Below are 18,261 nucleotides of genomic sequence, written 5' to 3' on the forward strand. Positions count from 1 at the left end.
TGAACTCACTTTAGTTAACAAACATTTCTATCACTTGTAAACGTGTGTGTGTGTGTGTGTGTGTGTGTGTGTGTGTGTGTGTGTGTGTGTGTGTGTGTCTCCGTGATGCTCCGTCATGAAGACAGCAGAGAGAGGAGCAGGGAAAAGTAGCTGCAGCTACAACAAATGTGTTTAATACTTGTAGCCTAGTTTTAAATAAAGTATAGCATAGTTATACATGAACGATGGGTAAAACATTTACCCGCCCTGTGGTGGATAGCCCTAAAATTTACTTGCCAAAAAGAAAATGTACGTGTTTGGCGGTTGTTCATTTCAGACCCTGCGTATACGTCATTACATCATACATAATATCAAATCAAGGCTGATAGTATTCAAGTAATAGGCTATTAATGACAGGAAATGTTTTAACATTTAAAGAAAATATTGACATGCTCTTTGTCTCGCTTTTTAACAGAGAAAAAAGTTTATTTTAGTTCTTTAAGTTTACTATTTGGAGGCTGGAACGAGTTTTCATTGTAGCCATGTAGGCTAACTCATTTAGCTGCAATCTGCTCATGTTGCTTATGTTGTTTGTTGTCACAAATTGTAAAGAACTGTGGCTTAAGAATCAGGCTGTGTTAACTTGTCACTGTGTAGCTTTATTCTGAACTCACACACTGCACTCTATCAGGTACGGTGGCTGAGGAGGATCACAGTGCAAAGTCGCACTTCACAATAGCGCTTCTAGCGCTATAACAATACATTACACAAATCACTCTGTTACGTTTATTTTATTTACCCCTAACCCCCGTTACATGCAACTTTGTTAAAGCTAACTAGAGAAAGAAATCTTGTTTTTGAAGCTTATAGCAAATTGATTGGGGGGGGTTGTAGATACATGTCCGTTCTGCACGCAGAGAGAAACAGTGTTTCATTGTTTCTTGGTCTGTGGTCGTCTTGTGTCTCTGTTCCAGATGTTAATTCAGATGTTTTCTTTGTTTGGTGTTTTCACCTGGCTCTGTCAGAGACTCAGAGACCTGAGTGGAGAGCTCTCTATAAAGCACCTCTAACAAAGAGGGGTGGTGATCTGCAGTGGAGGATTCTTCATGGCAGTATTGCTGTGAATAGTTTTGTGTCTGTGATTAATCCTGATGTTGTAGATACATGTCTGTTCTGAACGCAGAGAGAAACGGTGTTTCATTGTTTGTTGGAGGGTGGTCGTCTTGTGTCTCTGTTCCAGATGTTAATTCAGATGTTTTCTTTTTTTGGGTGTTTTCCCACCAAATGTTCATTTTGGGTTTTAAATACAACAGACATCATAAACTGAAATGTCAATTGTTTAATTTTCTGCTAGGTCAGGCAAAGATGGCGGTGTACCTGAGCAGGAGAAACAAGATAGAAGGATCTTTGGATGCTGATGTAAAGATTTTTTATGTTAAAAGCTCGTCTGAAACTAGATTTCAGTTTCTTCAGTTTGTCAAACAATCGAGAAGAGTTTGAAGACACTTGGTGCATCAAACGTGTTTTATGTTCTGTTGAAAATGATGATTTGGTTTTTAGTAACATTTTGATTTGATTTTGGTTTTATTTTATTTTATTTTGTTTTATTTTTGAGTGATTGGCTGTTTGTTATTTGTGTTTTTTTTTAAATGCTTTGAGCAATTAAATGAAGTTTGAAAAATCAAAAAAAAAAATCTATCTCCCTTTCTCTCTCTCTCCCTCTTTCTCTCTCTCTCCCCCTTGTTATTAAACAAGAGTAAAGTCTTTGACCTGCTTTTTGTAAAGCGTCTTGAGATGACACTTGTTATGAATCTTCATTTTTGCGGTTACCGTGACAGCCCTAGTTGTAATGATAATAATATTTATTGTAACAATAATCACTATTGTTATTACTGACACTAATAGGATGATAAAAGAAAAATAGTAAACGTAGGGATTATTATGAAACAAATGACCTGTGACCTTGAAGTTGGTAAACACTAGATCTAAAAAAAGACATATTTCACTCACAGCATTTAAAGCAGTTCAAGAGAACTTATAACAAAATACAAGTGACTGAAGAGTTTCTTAATATTTCAGATAAACACTGTTTTCAAAAACCTAGATATTGTATAGTATATATTTGAAGAACTAAACGACTTATTTTTACTCATATTTAATCACATCTGGACTTACTTTGCCTTCCTGCAGTTCCTCACAGCTGGAATCAGTCTCAGTCGTCCCTGGTCTGATGTCTTGTACTTATTCAGGTTCAGCTCATCCAGAACCTCCTCTGACATCTGCAGCATGTAGCCCAGAGCAGAGCAGTGGATATCAGAGAGTTCCTTCTCTGATGTGTTCTCTGACTTCAGGAACTCTTGGATCTCCTGATGGACTGAGAGGTCGTTCATCTCCGTCAGACAGTGGAAGATGTTGATGCTTCTGTCAGGAGAGATATCTTTACTGTTCATCTTCTTCAGGTTGTTGATGACTCTCTGGATCATTTTCTGACTGTTGTCTCTCCGACCCAGCAGGCCTCCTAAGAGTCTCTGGTTGGACTTCAGAGAGAGGCCATGAAGGAAGCGAACAAACAGGTCCAAGTGACCATTTTTACTTTTCAGGGATTTCTCCATGGCACTCATCAGGAAGACATCCAGGGATAAGTCATCCAGGAATAAGTCATCACTTTCAGGAGTTTGAAAAAGGATCCTGATGTCTTTAAGGAAAGCCTTCACTACACCTGTGTTCCTGTTTGTCAAACAGTGGAACATGTAGACTGCAGCCAGGAACTCCTGAACGCTCAGATGAACAAAGCAGTAGACTGTTTTCTGGAAGATCACACACTCTGTTTTGAAGATCTCTGTACAAACTCCTGAGTACACAGAGGCCTCTGTGACATCCAGACCACAACGCTCCAGGTCTTCTTGGTAGAACATGATGTTTCCTTTCTCCAGATGTTCAAACGCCAGCCTCCCCAGCTTCAGAAGAACTTCCCTGTCAGCCTCCACCAGCTCATGTGGACTCATCTGAAGTCCCTCATCATACTTGTTCTTCTTCCTCTTTGTCTGAACCAGCAGGAAGTGTGAGTACATGTCAGTCAGGGTCTTGGGCAGCTCTCCTCTCTGCTCTGTGCTCATCATGTGCTCCAGAACTGTGGCAGTGATCCAGCAGAAGACCGGGATCAGACACATGATGTGGAGGCTCCTGGATGTCTTGATGTGTGAGATGATTCTGCTGGACAGATCTTCATCATCACTGAACCTCTTCCTGAAGTACTCCTCCTTCTGGGCGTCAGTGAAGCCTCGTACTTCTGTTACCCTGTCAACACATGCAGGAGGGATCTGATTGGCTGCTGCAGGTCGAGAAGTTATCCAGATGAGAGCTGAGGGGAGCAGATTCCCCTTGATGAGGTTTGTCAACAGTGTGTTTAACGGTGATTTCTTTGTGACATCAGACACAACCTCCATGTTTGTGAAGTCCAACGACGGTCTGCTTTCATCCAGGCCGTCAAAGATGAACAACAGTTTACAGACAGCGAGCGTCTCTGCTGTGACCTTCTGTAATGTTGGATGGAAAACACGGAGCAGCTCAAGAAGACTGTACTCCTTATCTCTGATCAAGTTCAGCTCCCTGAATGAAAGCAGGATCACCAGACTGAGGTCTTGGTTCTCTGAGCCGTCTGCCCAGTCCAGAGTGAACTTCTGCACTGAGAAGGTTTTTCCAACACCAGCGACGCCGTTTGTCAGAACCACTCTGATGGGTTTCTGTTGGTCGGGTTGAGCTCTTGTCTTTTGGTTCTGTTGGTCGGGTTGAGCTTCTGTCTTTTGGTTCTGTTGGTTGGGTAAGGCTTTAAAGATGTCCTGACACTTGATTGGATGCTCATGGAGGGTCTTCTTTTTAGAGTCTGTCTCAAGCTGTCTCACCTCATGTTGGGTGTTCACCTCTTCACTCTGTCCCTCTGTGATGTAGAGCTCAGTGTAGATCCTGTTGAGGAGGGTTCTACTTCCTGTTTCATCACTTCCTTCAGTCACATGTTCACATCTCTTCCTCAGACTGATCTTAAGTTCATCTGTAACCTCCTGCAGACCTCTATCTGCTGAAAGAGAAGAAACATATCCTGAGACTGGATTTATAAAATGATCAAATCAACAATTGTCATTATTACACATTAAGCAAACTGCATGACACAAAAACATCCCTGTAATAAATGTGTGCTGCTACAAGAGAAATAAAATATACTGAATATAAACTGACAGCAAGAATCAGATAAAATGTTTCATTTAACTATATATCAATGAAAATACTAACTGCTTTGTCTTGTTTTTAGACACAATGACTTCAGTCTTACTTATTACAGTGCTGGACTTACTGGATCTCTGCAGTCCTCGTTCTCCACACTGGGGACAGGAGGACTCTCCTGATGAAGTAGACTGGTCCCAGTATGAGGTGAGACACTGTCTACAGAACCAGTGTCCACATCTGGTAGAAACTGGATCTCTTAGGACACACTGACACAAAGCACAGCTGGACAGCTGCTCCTCCACAGAAACAGACCCCTTTGTTATTCTGTGGAGATAAGGGAAATCATAAAGCCGTGAAAACTGACACTGACATTTAGAAACCAGTGGTGGACTAAATCAAATAAAGACACAAAAAGCAGTGTTTTAAAAAGGTGTGCCATGTCCTCCGCAGTGAGCATGTGCAGAAGTCTGTCTGTGTAACCATAGAGTCTACCATCTGAGTCCAATAACTGACCTACAAGTGTGATGTTATTTTCAACCAGTTTTCAAAAAACAGGGATTCATTTTTGTAGAGAATGTCCTTATTGTTCCAGATGTAATATCTGTGTGGAGAGAAGTTATGTTTCAAGATGAGATACCAAGTCAAGAGTATCTGTTTATGGAAGTTGGATAGTTTGATCTGGATTTTACTGATATTATATTTGCACAGTAATAAAATTCCAGGCCACCAACTTTAGAAAAAACATAATTAGGAATCATATTCCAAAGAGATGTTGGGTTATTTAAAAATGTCTCAGCCTGTTCACTTTGAATGTTAAGAGCTGTGAAGTCTAAAAAGTTCAAACCCCCACTCAAATTTAAGGTGCACCTTATATTTTGCTCCGTGGTGATAACTACTCTCAGGTATGTGACCTGGTCATTCACTGGATTATTACAAATATGGGGAACATTACAATCTTTAACAGCCATAAATTCAAAGTGTTTAATATTTAGGTTGAGACCTGAGACCTTTGAAAAGTTATTAATCAGCTTTATAGAGAGCTGCACACTGAGCATGTGCAGGAGCTGTGTCACGACCTGCACACTGAGCATGTGCAGGATCTGTGTCATGACCTGAACACTGAGCATGTGCAGGAGCTGTGTCATGACCTGCACACTGAGCATGTGCAGGATCTGTGTCATGACCTGAACACTGAGCATGTGCAGGAGCTGTGTCATGACCTGCACACTGAGCATGTGCAGGAGCTGTGTCATGACCTACACACTGAGCATGTGCAGGAGCTGTCTCGTGACCTGCACACTGAGCATGTGCAGAAGCTGTGTCATGAGTTAAAAAAATAAGTACTGTAAAATCTGAAATATAAGTTGCACTGGTATAAGACGCGCTGTGTTTTTGAAGGTCTCTCAGAGAGAAAATAAAGTTTACACTGTCTTCCTGCGTGACAGTTTTTATTGTGTTCAGCGAAGTCCAAAACCTGCAGTTACTGTTCAGCTCTGTCACCCTTTTAGTCTGTTTTCTCTTTGTGGAGTCTGCTCTCCTACCAGCTACAGTACGGTAGTCGAGCTCTCAGCCTGCAGGGAAAGTTGTGAAGCAGAGACTCCTAGCTTGCGAGCTCTCTGCCCGACTCTGCTTGTTTCTCTTTAACTTTAATAAAGGACTCTTTCAATCAAAAGAGCGTTCAACAAGGTTTATTTATGGAACAATATCCTACAGTTTTCTGTAAATTCATTATTTTGACCTCTTGAGGGAAAAGTTTTGAAAACGTAGCGCAGCCAGACTGGTCTGTGTCGCTGTCTTTCCCAGAACAGCGTGCAATCAGCTCTTAATACACTGAGGGCCTGATTTACTAAAGTCCCAAGTAAAGAGTACTAAACTGTGTGTTCACTCCAAAAAATTGCACGTTTGGTGAGTGTGTGATTTTCGGGTGATCGACTAAGAAAGTTTGCGTGAATGACACCAGGTGCAAACCTTGTGGAGGCGGTACTATTTAAGTTGGGTTTTTGTGTGTTCTACTGGTTTACGTCATGGAGAGTTCGGACGGAAAGCAGGACGACGGAAAGCGCAAAATAGGTCTCAGTGGAAGAGGCAAATGAACGTACAGTATTTTTGAGTTCTAGCAGATAAAACTGAATATTACAAAAATAAAATTTGGCTTACAAGAAAACCTCTGCATTAAACAGGGCCTCTGTTTTCTTCATCTTTTGAAGATGAATTGTCATACATTGTGCAGGAGGTGTGAGCTGTGTCCTCTGTGGCGCTCAGGCACGACACTCGGCACATTGTTGAGCACCAGACAGCTGGCCAGCGCTGTGTCTGATCGGACATAAACGCTCTTCCTAAGAGTTATCTAAGACGGGGGTACAAGCAGTGGTGAGGTCCCCCCAGTCAAGCGTAGCAGCAGCGGGCTTTAGAGGGAGGAGACGAGCGCACTATGGAGAGGAGCGCACCAGAGGACACGAGCTGGGGGAGAGACGCACAACCTGAGAAAAAGGAAATCCCCAGTTTAAAATAAAATGTTGGTGAGAAGAGGGAAATATGAAGAAATAAACGTCAGTGTTGAAATTCTTTAGAATGCAGAGGCTGTGAATGTTCAGTTTTCTTTAAATAGGCAACAATATAGTTTAATCATGGTGTTTCCTGCTGTCATTCCAAACTTATTAACATGTGTGGGGAATAACGTGATCTGTATGCCTTCTTTTGTTGTGTCTATGTCTCCTCCTAACTTCAATAACAGCAGTCTGTTGTGTGTAACACTGGTCTCCTGGGTTAGCACCTTCTTTTCAAAGGTGTTAAATTCAGACACCGTCACAATCACCTCAGTTTTTGTCTGCTTGGTAAATCACAATGCGTGTACTAACTTAACTTGTTTTCATTTTCTCCTTTCTAGGACAGAAACGCCCCATATTGAATATTCATTAAGTCAAACGTACTAAATGGACAATGCGTGTTGTTTTGTTCATATGAAAGATTCAGTCCTCACAGCACGCCGTTAGTAGATCAGTTAACACATTCTTTGTGGGTGGTATCAAGTTTGCACACGTTTTAAGACACACAAACCTTTAGTAAATCAGGCCCAATGAATGAGGATGGTTTTTTAATCGCGTCCGGCCGCACCCAGTGATGGTGACTTCTGCACCCGCGGTAATGATGGTTCATGTGTCAACATTTTATACTGGTATATTAGTAAGACCCAGCCAACTTTTAAGATGAAGAAAAAAGAGGTATTAAAAGTGCATCTTACACCGGATTTTACGGTGCTTCAGTTAAAAAAAAAAAAAAGATCTCATTGTGTAGTCATGTTAGAAAACATTAAAAAAGACAAACAAAGAGTGGACACAACAGAAAACATGATTCAAAGAAAACGATCACAGCAGATCTCACTAAACTTCAGGATCAGTTTAAAAGACTACTTCCTGCAGAATCACAGAGAAGACGACTAGATACACAACCAAAGAGTCAATACTGAAATCATATTATCTTATCTATAAACATATAATACATATATATAATCCTTAGTATGTTGTTATCAGTTCAGTGACTTTCTCTGTATGATCACTGTGTGCAGGTTGATGATTAAAAACAAGAAAATCAACACATTATGGTGTTCAGGACTCTTTCTTTTAGTTTAACAGTTTGGTGATTAAAAAAAGTTCTCTTACTGTGGATCTGAGGGTCCTGGTTCATTACTGAAGCTTAGAGGATCACCTTTAGACCAGTCACTCTTCATAGAGAGACAGCTGGACAGAGGAGACTCTGCTCTGTCCTCCTCTTTGTCTTCTCGATCACTCATCTTGTGATCTCCAGATTGATCAGAGGACAATAAAAGACGTTCATGCAGGTAAAACAACCTGAGGACAAAATAACAAACAGGTGAGATACAAGCAGGAAAAATGTGAAAGACGGAGATGGTCAAGTGTCCACATCTCATTACCTGATGTGATCCTTCATTTGATTTTCTCTTCCTTCCTGTCTGCCTAAGTACCTGATGCAGCACCTCAGTGCAGTTTGTTTTGATCCTAACATGATTTGTCCGTCTGATCTGCCCTGAATAATGCCAATAACAAGACATTGAGTCTTAAACTTTAAACATTAAACTAACATGTTAGTATTTAACAGCAACCATGACCTTTAGGACATTTGTACAACTAGAAGTGTATAAAACAGGGTTGGAAATCAGCACTCGTCACATACGGGTGTCTTTTTGCAGTGGCGGGTGAATTTGCTCAACCTACCGACCACAGTGGCAGAGCGAGGGTCACAATGGTGCTCTATATGCTGGAATGGCTTTGCTTGGTGTAACATGATTAACAGAGCACAGACTAGCATCTCTTTAACAGCGGGTCAACCAGCTTCAGGTGTGTTTAAACTGACGCCTCGCTGTCTCTAGTCCAACATGATAAAAAGAAGAGCGCTGTGGCGTTGATTTGGGCTCAAAGGAGCAGCTGTAAATACTATAACTTCAGACATTTGTCTTGGGCTCAAAGTGCTGCACACATTCAGCGGCCTCACAGTAGAATCCATAAAAACAATAGAAAAACACATCGACATGTCAACAGAAAAGTACAGACCCATGTATAAAACACAACATATATTGCACATTACCCATATAGAGAAAAAGATATCAAAATATAAAAGCATGTAAGAACATCATGACGCCATGATGTTTCTGCTGTAAATGTCCAATGATGAAATGGTGAAACAGACAGTGGCTTATCTTAGAATTTATTGGGCCGAGGTCAGACAACAGCAACAGAACACAAATGGCTGACAAACTTTTCATGTTAACGGTCCTGTTATATTCTGTTAGCTGGTACAGCCTACAAATTCTTTCACCATTTGGGAAGACTTCTAAAAGGCTAGAGAGGTGACATTACCTTCACTTGAAACTGTCAGATATCTACATTGAAGTCATTTAAGCTCACAACATACACTCGGCTCCTCTCCAAAAATAGATCTGCTGCTCTGAGAGTCTTACACAAACTGTTACATCCACACAGACCTAAACCAATGACCCTTAGATGGTCGACAGATTTAAAATGATATATCCACTAAATGATTCAAGTGAATGATTATGTGAAAATAAATACTAACAGGCACAACCCGTACAGCAGGCTTAGATTTAAACTGAACAGAGATTACAGTACCACGCTGACATCCAGCTGAAATACAAAACTAATGTAGTTCAGCTTCCTGGGCGCTAAAACGCCCTCGGTGTCAGCTGTTTTTAGTCACTGCACTCAAACGCTATCAGTCGAAAGACGTTCAACTTTGAGAACAGCGCCACGCTGATCAATGTCACTTCTCCCTCACCGACCAATCAAACTCAAGAAGGGGCGGGACTTCTGAGATCAGATTTGTCAATAACAAAGCGATGGCGGAGGAGACGCTGGTCTGACTCGTCTTTTGGAGGGAACAGTTTGCAGGTGTAGAGCTGCTGCTGACATCAGGACATGACTCCTTTACATCGTCCTCATGTTTTCTTGGTGATATTTATTTGATTTAAAGAAAATATGAAACACATGGAGCTAAAACACACCTTACGGACATTACAGAGGGAAGCACAAGTTCACTTTTGTAATCTAGCAACAAGGAGCGCTGGTGAGAAGCGCTCTGAAACAAAGGTTGTGAACACGATATAACACGCATTCTATTTCAAGCTCTTCACACTAAAAGTTCCTGGTTTAAATAGCATTGCTTTTATTGTGAAGCAGCTACATTAGAAAATGGGATATTTTTCAACAGAAGCAAATGACTGTAACTCAGACGTTTGAAATACAAACGCAGAGGAAAGGAACCTGACAGATTCAGTTAGAAGCTCCAACGTCCTGAGGAGAAAACACACAGTGACTTAAAAATATCTTTCTAAATGAAACTCAGTTTCCAGCAGAAACCTTTATGACTGTGATGACTCTCCTCATATAAGCTCATATTCTTTTAAAACAATATATCCATTATCTTACCTCTCAGTCCAGGTTTCAGTTCAGCTTCATCAGCTACTATTTTAACATGCCAAAGCAGGGAGATCGTATAACCGGGGTTATGTGTTTATTCTCTCATGCTGCAGTTTATGCTGCGACACAGACGCGTCTCCCCCTCCCCCTCTTTTGCTCCGCAGCGGTGAAAACGAAACTTAAAGTAAAGTCCGCAAAAACCTCTCCATATCATATTTCCACTGATATTTTTCCAAACCGACACGGCGTGAGCAACAGTTAACTTCTCTGCATAGTGTGCACAGTTAAGTTTACATCTCGGAGAGCGAAACCGTTTAAGGAGCCGGAGAGACGTTAACAGTCTGCAGAGAGTCAGACAGAGAGGAGCTCAGACAGACAGTGAGGGGAGATATAACCCCGGTGTTTCAAATGTTGCTGTCGGTGTTTTCTGCTCTCTCTCAGTTTTTAAAAGTTACTTATCAAGCCTCTCCACCTGAAGCTCACCTGTTGTGATAACTGAATTTATAGGGATTACACTAAACGACGTTACAAAGCAGCAGGCAGGTAAGAGTGAGTAACCATGGTGACTGTCTGTCTGTCAATCAACAATGTCCCGCCCCCTCTATGAATTAAACTCTTCGGTCAGTAAAACTTACTTTGATCATGTTTCACAGAATGAACACATTCTGTATTATGTTTGATTATATATAAACTAAACTAAAGTTAGTCCAATGATGTCATAAAAAACAACAAAGGCTGCAGAGCCTGTATGAAGCTCCAGCTGGAGGAACTCTGCAGGGCTAAAACAGAACAGAAACTTCAACAGTTTCAAGTCTACATGTTTTTAAATGAATGCATCACTGCGTGAAAATGTTCCTGATGAACATAAAAAGAGGACACATAACTAAATCATCATTTCAAAGTGGTGAGGAAAACCTCCAAAAAAAAATTGTGATATGATATTTTTCCCATATTGCCCACCTCTACTTTGAGGACGTAGCCCAAAAATAATAAACTAAAACAAAGTTTTTTCTGTTTCTGAGTGAGACAAACAGCATGTCAGTATTTTATTTAATAGTTGATCGTCTATTTCTTGAAGACTATAAGCCTTGATTATTATGTTACACGTCATTGCATTGTGCTGCCAGTTAAAATAAAGTGGCAGGTAAGAAATGTAAGACTGGTACCCGCCAAGCACCAAATGTAGGTAGATTATCCGTTTGGCAAGTTAATTTCCAGTGGTGTAGTTGAGGGTATATGCAGGTCAGGTGTACAGGTATACACACTTATTTTTCAGTCTGCATAGGGTATCCTCACTTCCCTCTGATTCACACCAGTTATTGATTGACATCATTCAGCAGTATGCAGCAAGTTTTGTTCCCAGGGTTGGTGAAGGGATGATCCTCCCTACTGCCTAAAAAGTGTAAGACTGGTAGATTTTTGAATCCACCAGTCACAGGGGCACGTAGGTGAAAAAGTTCATCACCAACCGTGGTATAAAACAAAGTCCTTCATGCCTGTAGGGTTAAAACCTTCTCATAAAACAGACCTCATTCAGTCACAACATTTTACTAGGTTGCAGTATTTTGTTGTGACTGCTTGAAGAGGTGGAGAAAATATTTCCTATAAAATTTAAAAGTGAGTCATTCTCTGGACTTCATTTAACGTGAGAGAAAACCATTAACGCTGACTTTGAGCTCAGACCGCAGGAGTCCTGACAAACAGGAAACAATACGAGAGAAACTCAAGAGTTAGGATTAAAGATCAGCCGAGGACAAAGTCCCAAAACATATCAGATAGCTTGATGTGTGTTTTAAAGTATTACTCAGCATGAACCTGCTTCATTAACTGATGAACCAGAGGTTTAAACAGTAAAGTCAGAATAATGTTGAATTAAACTCACCCTGTCTCACACGTCTTTGTCCTTCTGCTCTGTCCACTCAAAATGGAGTCTAAGCTCTGACTCACAGAACACTTTCACTTTGGTTTCTTGGAAACCCGTATCAGCTCAGAGTTTCTCCTCCCCTTCTTGTTATTTCCTGGAACTGAAACAGTGATGACGTTTGTTAGTTCAGGTTTCTTGGTGATCGTCTCCCTCTGCTGGGTTCAAAGTAAAAAGCATTAATCCAAGCTAACTAGGTTTAGCAAACTAAACAAAGTGAGCTGGGATCATCTTCAGCAATAGTTGTGGTTTTCAGACTGTTAGCCCCTATGCTTCTTTGTTTTTGGGTTTGATCCCTTTGTTACTATGGCAACAATAATGCTGACTAAATCCCAGTGACAGTTTGGTTTGTGTAGGGAACATCAGCCCCACATGTATAACCAGTGGCAGATTTAGTCATTTGGGGGCCCTCTGCATCTTTTGGGAAAATGTGGTGTTTCTAAACAGATGGGTCGGGACCCAAAAGTGGGTCTCAGAGCCTTTTTCAGTTGGAACCGAATGTTATTCACAAGTAATTAACAAATTGGAAAAGGTTGGATACAATTATTATTTTGATATAAATTCTGCTAGTATAAAGCCCAGTGGTTCAGACCATTCACAACATGAATTCTGATTTAAAAAAGAACATAAGCAACATCAATAAAATGTCAAACATTATCCAAAGAAGAATAGAAGAAGTTAATCGTATTTTGAAAAACAGAAGTTACCGCAGACTCGCAGAATTATTCTCACACTAACTTCCCCGACCTCCAAAGCATAGCATAGCATGTTTTCTTAAAGGCTTTATATGCGACTTCTTCATCCAGCAGATGTCGCCCTTGAGCACCAGCATGAAACCAAAACAACTTGCGGTGCATTGTTGTGTTAGCATGCTAATGCTAGCGATCTTTATTATGCTCGTATCTTCACACTGCATGTAAATTTACCTGAAATGAGCGTGATCTAGAAACACAGTTAAGCAGTGAGTACAGTATGTTATTCTTCTTTTCTCTAGTCCCTCAATTAAACAACTTTTATACACGAGGGGAGGAGTCAGCCGGCCGTCCAGGCGATGTAAACAAAGTGAAGATAGGACTCTGAAAACTCTGAAAACATCACAGACAGTGGGACTCGGGTGTTACACCCATTGTAGACAGTCATGACTCAGAGTTATTTTCAGAGGATATATTTGATTTCTATTACAGTTAAGTGTGAAAAATCACATATTAAGACTTTAAAGACCAAAAAAAGTTTCCATACAGAAATGTTGACAAAGGTTTTGTGTAATTTAAACAGTGTGTAGGAGTTTGTCTGCAACTTATAAAGGACTCCTTCCCCTCGTATCACCTGTCTTATGAAATAGAGGTTGTTTTTATTTCACAGCGAAGCGAGCAAGAGACATTTTAGCAAGCTTACTAAAGACCACCCGTTGTAAACACACTTGAGAGACATTATCAGACACGCTCCAGAGACGGCAAATAGATACAACTTTTCTCTAAATGAGCTGTTAATGATGTGGAAAAAAAACCTCCTTCTCTCATGTGTTTAACTGAATTGTAAAGCCTTAAATGTGTCTGGAGAAGAAAGGCAACATGAAGCGGATAATTGGTTAAAAACAGTTGGTTATCTTATAGGCAAATATGTTGAGAACCAGAGCTGCGTCAAGTAACTGTTAAGCATCAAATGTTTCACAAGAAGAAAGCATGACTGAAGCAGATAAATGATCAAAAACATGTCGCCAAGGAATATCAAAAAGCTGCACCGGCGTCGTGTGATCTGAAAGTCTCAAAGTTTTGATGTGAAGCCGATCTTTACCCTGATCCGCCTCGAGACGCTTCACATAAGTTAAAAAAAAGAGTGATTGCATTTCAGCCTCACTTACACACAAACGACTTACTGTAAAGAGGAAAAAAAAAAACAATCTTTATTTAGTCTGGGTTGAGAACCATCTCCAGGGCTTGAACACACACCATTCTCTAACACAACAAAGAAGCAGAAATATTTACTCTGACCGAGCCAAAGACAACAAGCGGGCTGCACAGAAACTAACACTGGCATCAGGGCAGTCAACTTCTCAAACTTCACTTGAATTATTCGCTTTTCCCATCAGGACGTGAAACGGGGCTGCGCAGTAATAAGAGCGTTGTGTTAAGTAAGCGGAAAGTGGTGTCACTTTTCAGTCCAGGATGGAAAAATTGAATTCTTTTACCTGATCACTTTGTACAACACCTCGTGCAGTACACGCTGCAGCTGACACTTTGTAAGCAGATCAGTGGCCTGTTTCTATGGAAGCGACTAGTGATCAGAATTCAAATGATAAAGCTAATTTGAAAATGAAAACGCATTAACAGAAATGTTTTTTTAAGTTTCAGAATATGGATGTATTATTATTTGACTCAAAAATAAAATGATGACTTATTTATCTAATTTGTATTTTAATTTTCAACTTCAAAAATGCACATTCTTTTACTAAATTAAAATGAAGAAGAAAAGGACATTTGCTTTTTCATTTTCAAAAAATTCCCCCGCTAAATTTGTATCATAATTTAAATGAAAATGATAATTCTAAAATGAAAATGCAGTAACAGAAACGCGTTTACATTTTCAGAATATAGGTGCATTATTTGACCTATGTTTAAAATTAATATTCAGTCATCCAATTTGCGTTATACTTTTGCTCTCTATGTATGCATATTGTATGACATACCGTATTGGTCCGAATATAAGACGGCCTTTTTCCCCATTGAAATAGGTCCGAAAAAGTTGGGTCGTCTTATATTCGGGGTCTAGTATTCAGAGCACAGCTCTAATTGTTCGCCTGTCCCTTTAAATGTCAATACACATTGCGGCCCCAGATGGCACCAAAAATCTGTCAAGCGAGTGTTCCAGGAAGAAGCAGTCCAGCGTCCTTAGCAACCAGCCTACCGGTGTTTAAAGATGGAGAGACAGTCTGATCATTTAGAGAAAAGTGGCTCAAAAGTAGGTCAAGTCAATCAACAACAGCGGAGGAGTTATGATGCTAATTTTAAAATCATGGTCGTCAATTCAGCCGAGTCAATCAACAACTGTCAGGCTGCTAAGAAGTATGGGGTCACAGAGTGTAACGTTAGAAGATGGCGAGCACAAAAAGAACGTCTTAAAGACGGTAACAGCCAGCGGAAATCGTACCGTGGTCCTCAAAGTGGCCGTTTTAACGAGATTGACCGGAGAGTTTTTGAATACCCGCTGGATCAGATAGGCAACGCTGATCAGACGCCCGTTTACTTTGACATTCCAACGTCAGTGACAGTGAATGGGAGAGAAGTCAGTGTTGGTGAGATCAACGGCAAACGAGAGGAGCCGCTGTCACTCGCTGATGTCTCGCTGATGGCAGCAAACTCCCCCCGTATGTCATTCTAAAGCGTAAGACAGTGCCAAAGGAGCCAATGCCAGCTGGCATTATCGTGCGCGCCCAGGAGAAGGGCTGGATGGAGACAGGGCTTGTTGTGGACTGGCTAAAGGTTGTGTGGGGCAGACGGTACGGGGGACTGAGGAAGAAGAGGAACATGCTAGTCCTAGATGCGTTCCGCAGACACCTGACTGAGCCAGTAAAAAAATCAGGTGCGGGCGATGAACGGTGATCTTGTGATCGTACCGGGGGGGATGACGAGCCAGCTCCAGGTGTTGGATGTTGTGGTCAACAAGCCATTCAAGGACAACCTCCGAAAGAGATACACAGAGTGTCTCCTGTCTGGAAACCACGCGCTCACACCGACCAGGAAGATCCAGAAGCCGTCAGTCCGTCTGCTGTGTGAATGGATCCTGCAGGCATGGGATGCAGTTTCCTCACAGAGCATCATCGTGGCTTTAAAAAATGCTGCATCTCAAATGCCTTGGACGGCAGCGAGGATGACGCGCTCTGGGAGGAGCAGGGGAGCGATGACAGTGAGAGTGAGAGTGAACACAGCAGGGCGGAGGACGTGTGTGAGGAATAGGAGACATCGGAGAAGTTTGGCGAGCTTTAGTTTAGTTTAGTTAAAGATGTGGCCTGTATTTTCTCTCTTATTTAAAAATGTTGATAATATTGCTTGATTTTAATGTTGAATCATACTGTACATAGTTCGCCCTTGTGAAACACTTTGTTTTGAAAAGTGCTGTAGGCCTATACCGATAAATACAGTATGTTAATTATTATTATGATTATCAATACAACAGGTGTTTAATTCTATATGTTTTTAATATTGTTATTTTTTAATAAAATGAAGTTCTTTAAAGAAAGTTCTTTATAAATACAAGATCTGCTCTGCAAATCTTTTTTTCTAAATGTGAGTGTTGAAAAACGGGGGTCGTCTAATCATCAGGGTCGTCTTATATTCGGACCAATACGGAAATTCAAATGAAAACAAAAAGGTCTTTGGCTTTTCTTTTTCAATCTTGCCGTGCTAAAAAGTGATCATAATTCAAACCAACTCGAAAATGAAATGGCAAAGTGGACGGCGCAGGAAAGTGACGACAGACTTCAGCTCCCAGGCAGGCGAACGTAATATTTACAGTCTATGAGGCGAGCGGGCAGAACGTGCACTACGATAGGTGGCGGGGTGAATCTTTCTGTTAATGCATTTTCATTTTAAAATTAGCTTTATCATTTGAATTCTGATCACTAGTCGCTTCCATATGTTTCATGCAGCAGCGTTTATCTAGACAACTTTGCAACATGAAATCAAATCTTAACTTTTCTTTTGTTTGGTTGTGTTTTGTATTCTGCAGTTTTTGTAGGGTCGCATGGAATTCAAATTGGGTCGCTTGAAATTTGTATTTATTTATCAATAAAAAATATATTGTTTACTCAAATATATTGAACACAGCATACTGTGGGGCCATGTCTGTCTGTCATCCATTGTGCAGAAATGTTATAACTGTTGGAAATATGAGAGGAAATGTAAGTACTCAACAAAAAATATATTTTTAAGATTTAGTCACCTTTAAATTAATTTAGTTTCATTTTAGTGTTAAAAAAATCGACATATTACACTTTTAACACCGGTATTGGATTGCAATCGGAACTTAAAAAAGTTACATCTGAGCATCCCTAGCCAAATTAAACTATAAGCAGTGTTGCCAGATATACGATGAAAGATGTATTTGTAACCACAATTTTGTCCTCTGCACGATGTATGCTCAATAATTGCAGAAAACGTCGATAATGTAGCGACCTGCCAATCAAATCGTCACCTGAGCGGCCCCTTATGCCAGACAGACTGTAGGACAATGCATGTCACAACAACTTAAGATGCTACTAGCTTAGCGACACGCGGAACAGAAGAGGAATGTGTGTGTACATCTATAATAAAAAGAAACATTTCTCTACTTTTGCCAACTCAGCAAGTCTCCACAAGGACACTTTGTGAAAGCCTTTTGGTGTCATTTTGTCCCTCTCTGTAAACAAACACTTGTTGCCATGAAGTCCTAACCAGCCAAATAAAAAGCAGAATGTTCTAGACTTATGGCTGAGGATAATTTGTTTCTGTCTGCGTCATTACATAATTCCCTAAGTATCGACTTTGGTCAGCGGCTGACGTCAGCTATTGGTTCTGGTTGTACTCCGATAGGCTTCAATGTGACATGACGACAACTATGAAGTTATTTTGGCAAGTCCCAAAACGTTCTGCTTTGGGAAAAAAGTCCCCCCCCAAAAAACCTGCATAATGAGACGGGGGGCGTTGGATCGAACGGTTCCTCGTTTCCCATCAGTCACTGCTGGTTTGTAAACAACGTTGAGATGCGGGATAAATGTTTACGCTGAGCGCCCATGTCGGGGGAAACACCACTTTCACATGAGGAGAATCAAAAGATTTACTGTGCTTCAATCTGAGCAATTAGGCTTAAGACATGTCGGGTTACACAGAAACCCGCACTGGATGGAAAAACGAGGTCCTCTTCCTGTTTTTGTTTTTTTCTCGACAATACAGACTGTGAAAGACATTTTTTGTGAATCAGCATTTTAAACCCAGGCGACAGAGCAGGAAGGGTAGTCTGAAATTACCCCAGAAAACAGCTTCTGGAATCACATCTTTGGAAAGGAAAATGAGACAAGTGTTTCCACATTTGACAAGAAAAACCTGATTCTTTTCCCCTCTCATTTCTATTGCTTTTAAAAAAACGCACACAGGTAAAAACGCAGACAGATCAGATAAGTTTGTCCTGTAGAAATGTGGCCAAAGCCGCACAGAG

General features: G+C 40.7%; 1 protein-coding gene across 3 annotated transcripts in view; it reads right to left on the bottom strand.

Moving 5' to 3' along the window:
- The window catches only part of LOC136179112 (NLR family CARD domain-containing protein 3-like), a 69,245-nt gene extending 58,297 nt beyond the window's left edge, over positions 1-10,948 (bottom strand). For 2 of the 3 annotated variants that reach the window (XM_065954461.1, XM_065954459.1), the window contains exons 1-4: positions 10,161-10,948; positions 7,860-8,048; positions 4,328-4,524; positions 2,155-4,054 (exon numbers count right to left, since the gene is read on the bottom strand). In XM_065954461.1, coding sequence (XP_065810533.1) covers positions 2,155-4,054; positions 4,328-4,524; positions 7,860-7,990 — 2,228 coding nt within the window. In that variant the 5' untranslated portion in view covers positions 7,991-8,048; positions 10,161-10,948. The remainder of the gene's footprint in view (positions 1-2,154; positions 4,055-4,327; positions 4,525-7,859; positions 8,049-10,160) is intronic. The other variant, XM_065954460.1, reaches the window with a different exon arrangement.
- Positions 10,949-18,261: the final 7,313 nt, after the last annotated feature.

The sequence above is a fragment of the Labrus bergylta genome, chromosome 4 (assembly GCF_963930695.1).
Source record: "Labrus bergylta chromosome 4, fLabBer1.1, whole genome shotgun sequence".
Classification (NCBI taxonomy): domain Eukaryota; kingdom Metazoa; phylum Chordata; class Actinopteri; order Labriformes; family Labridae; genus Labrus; species Labrus bergylta.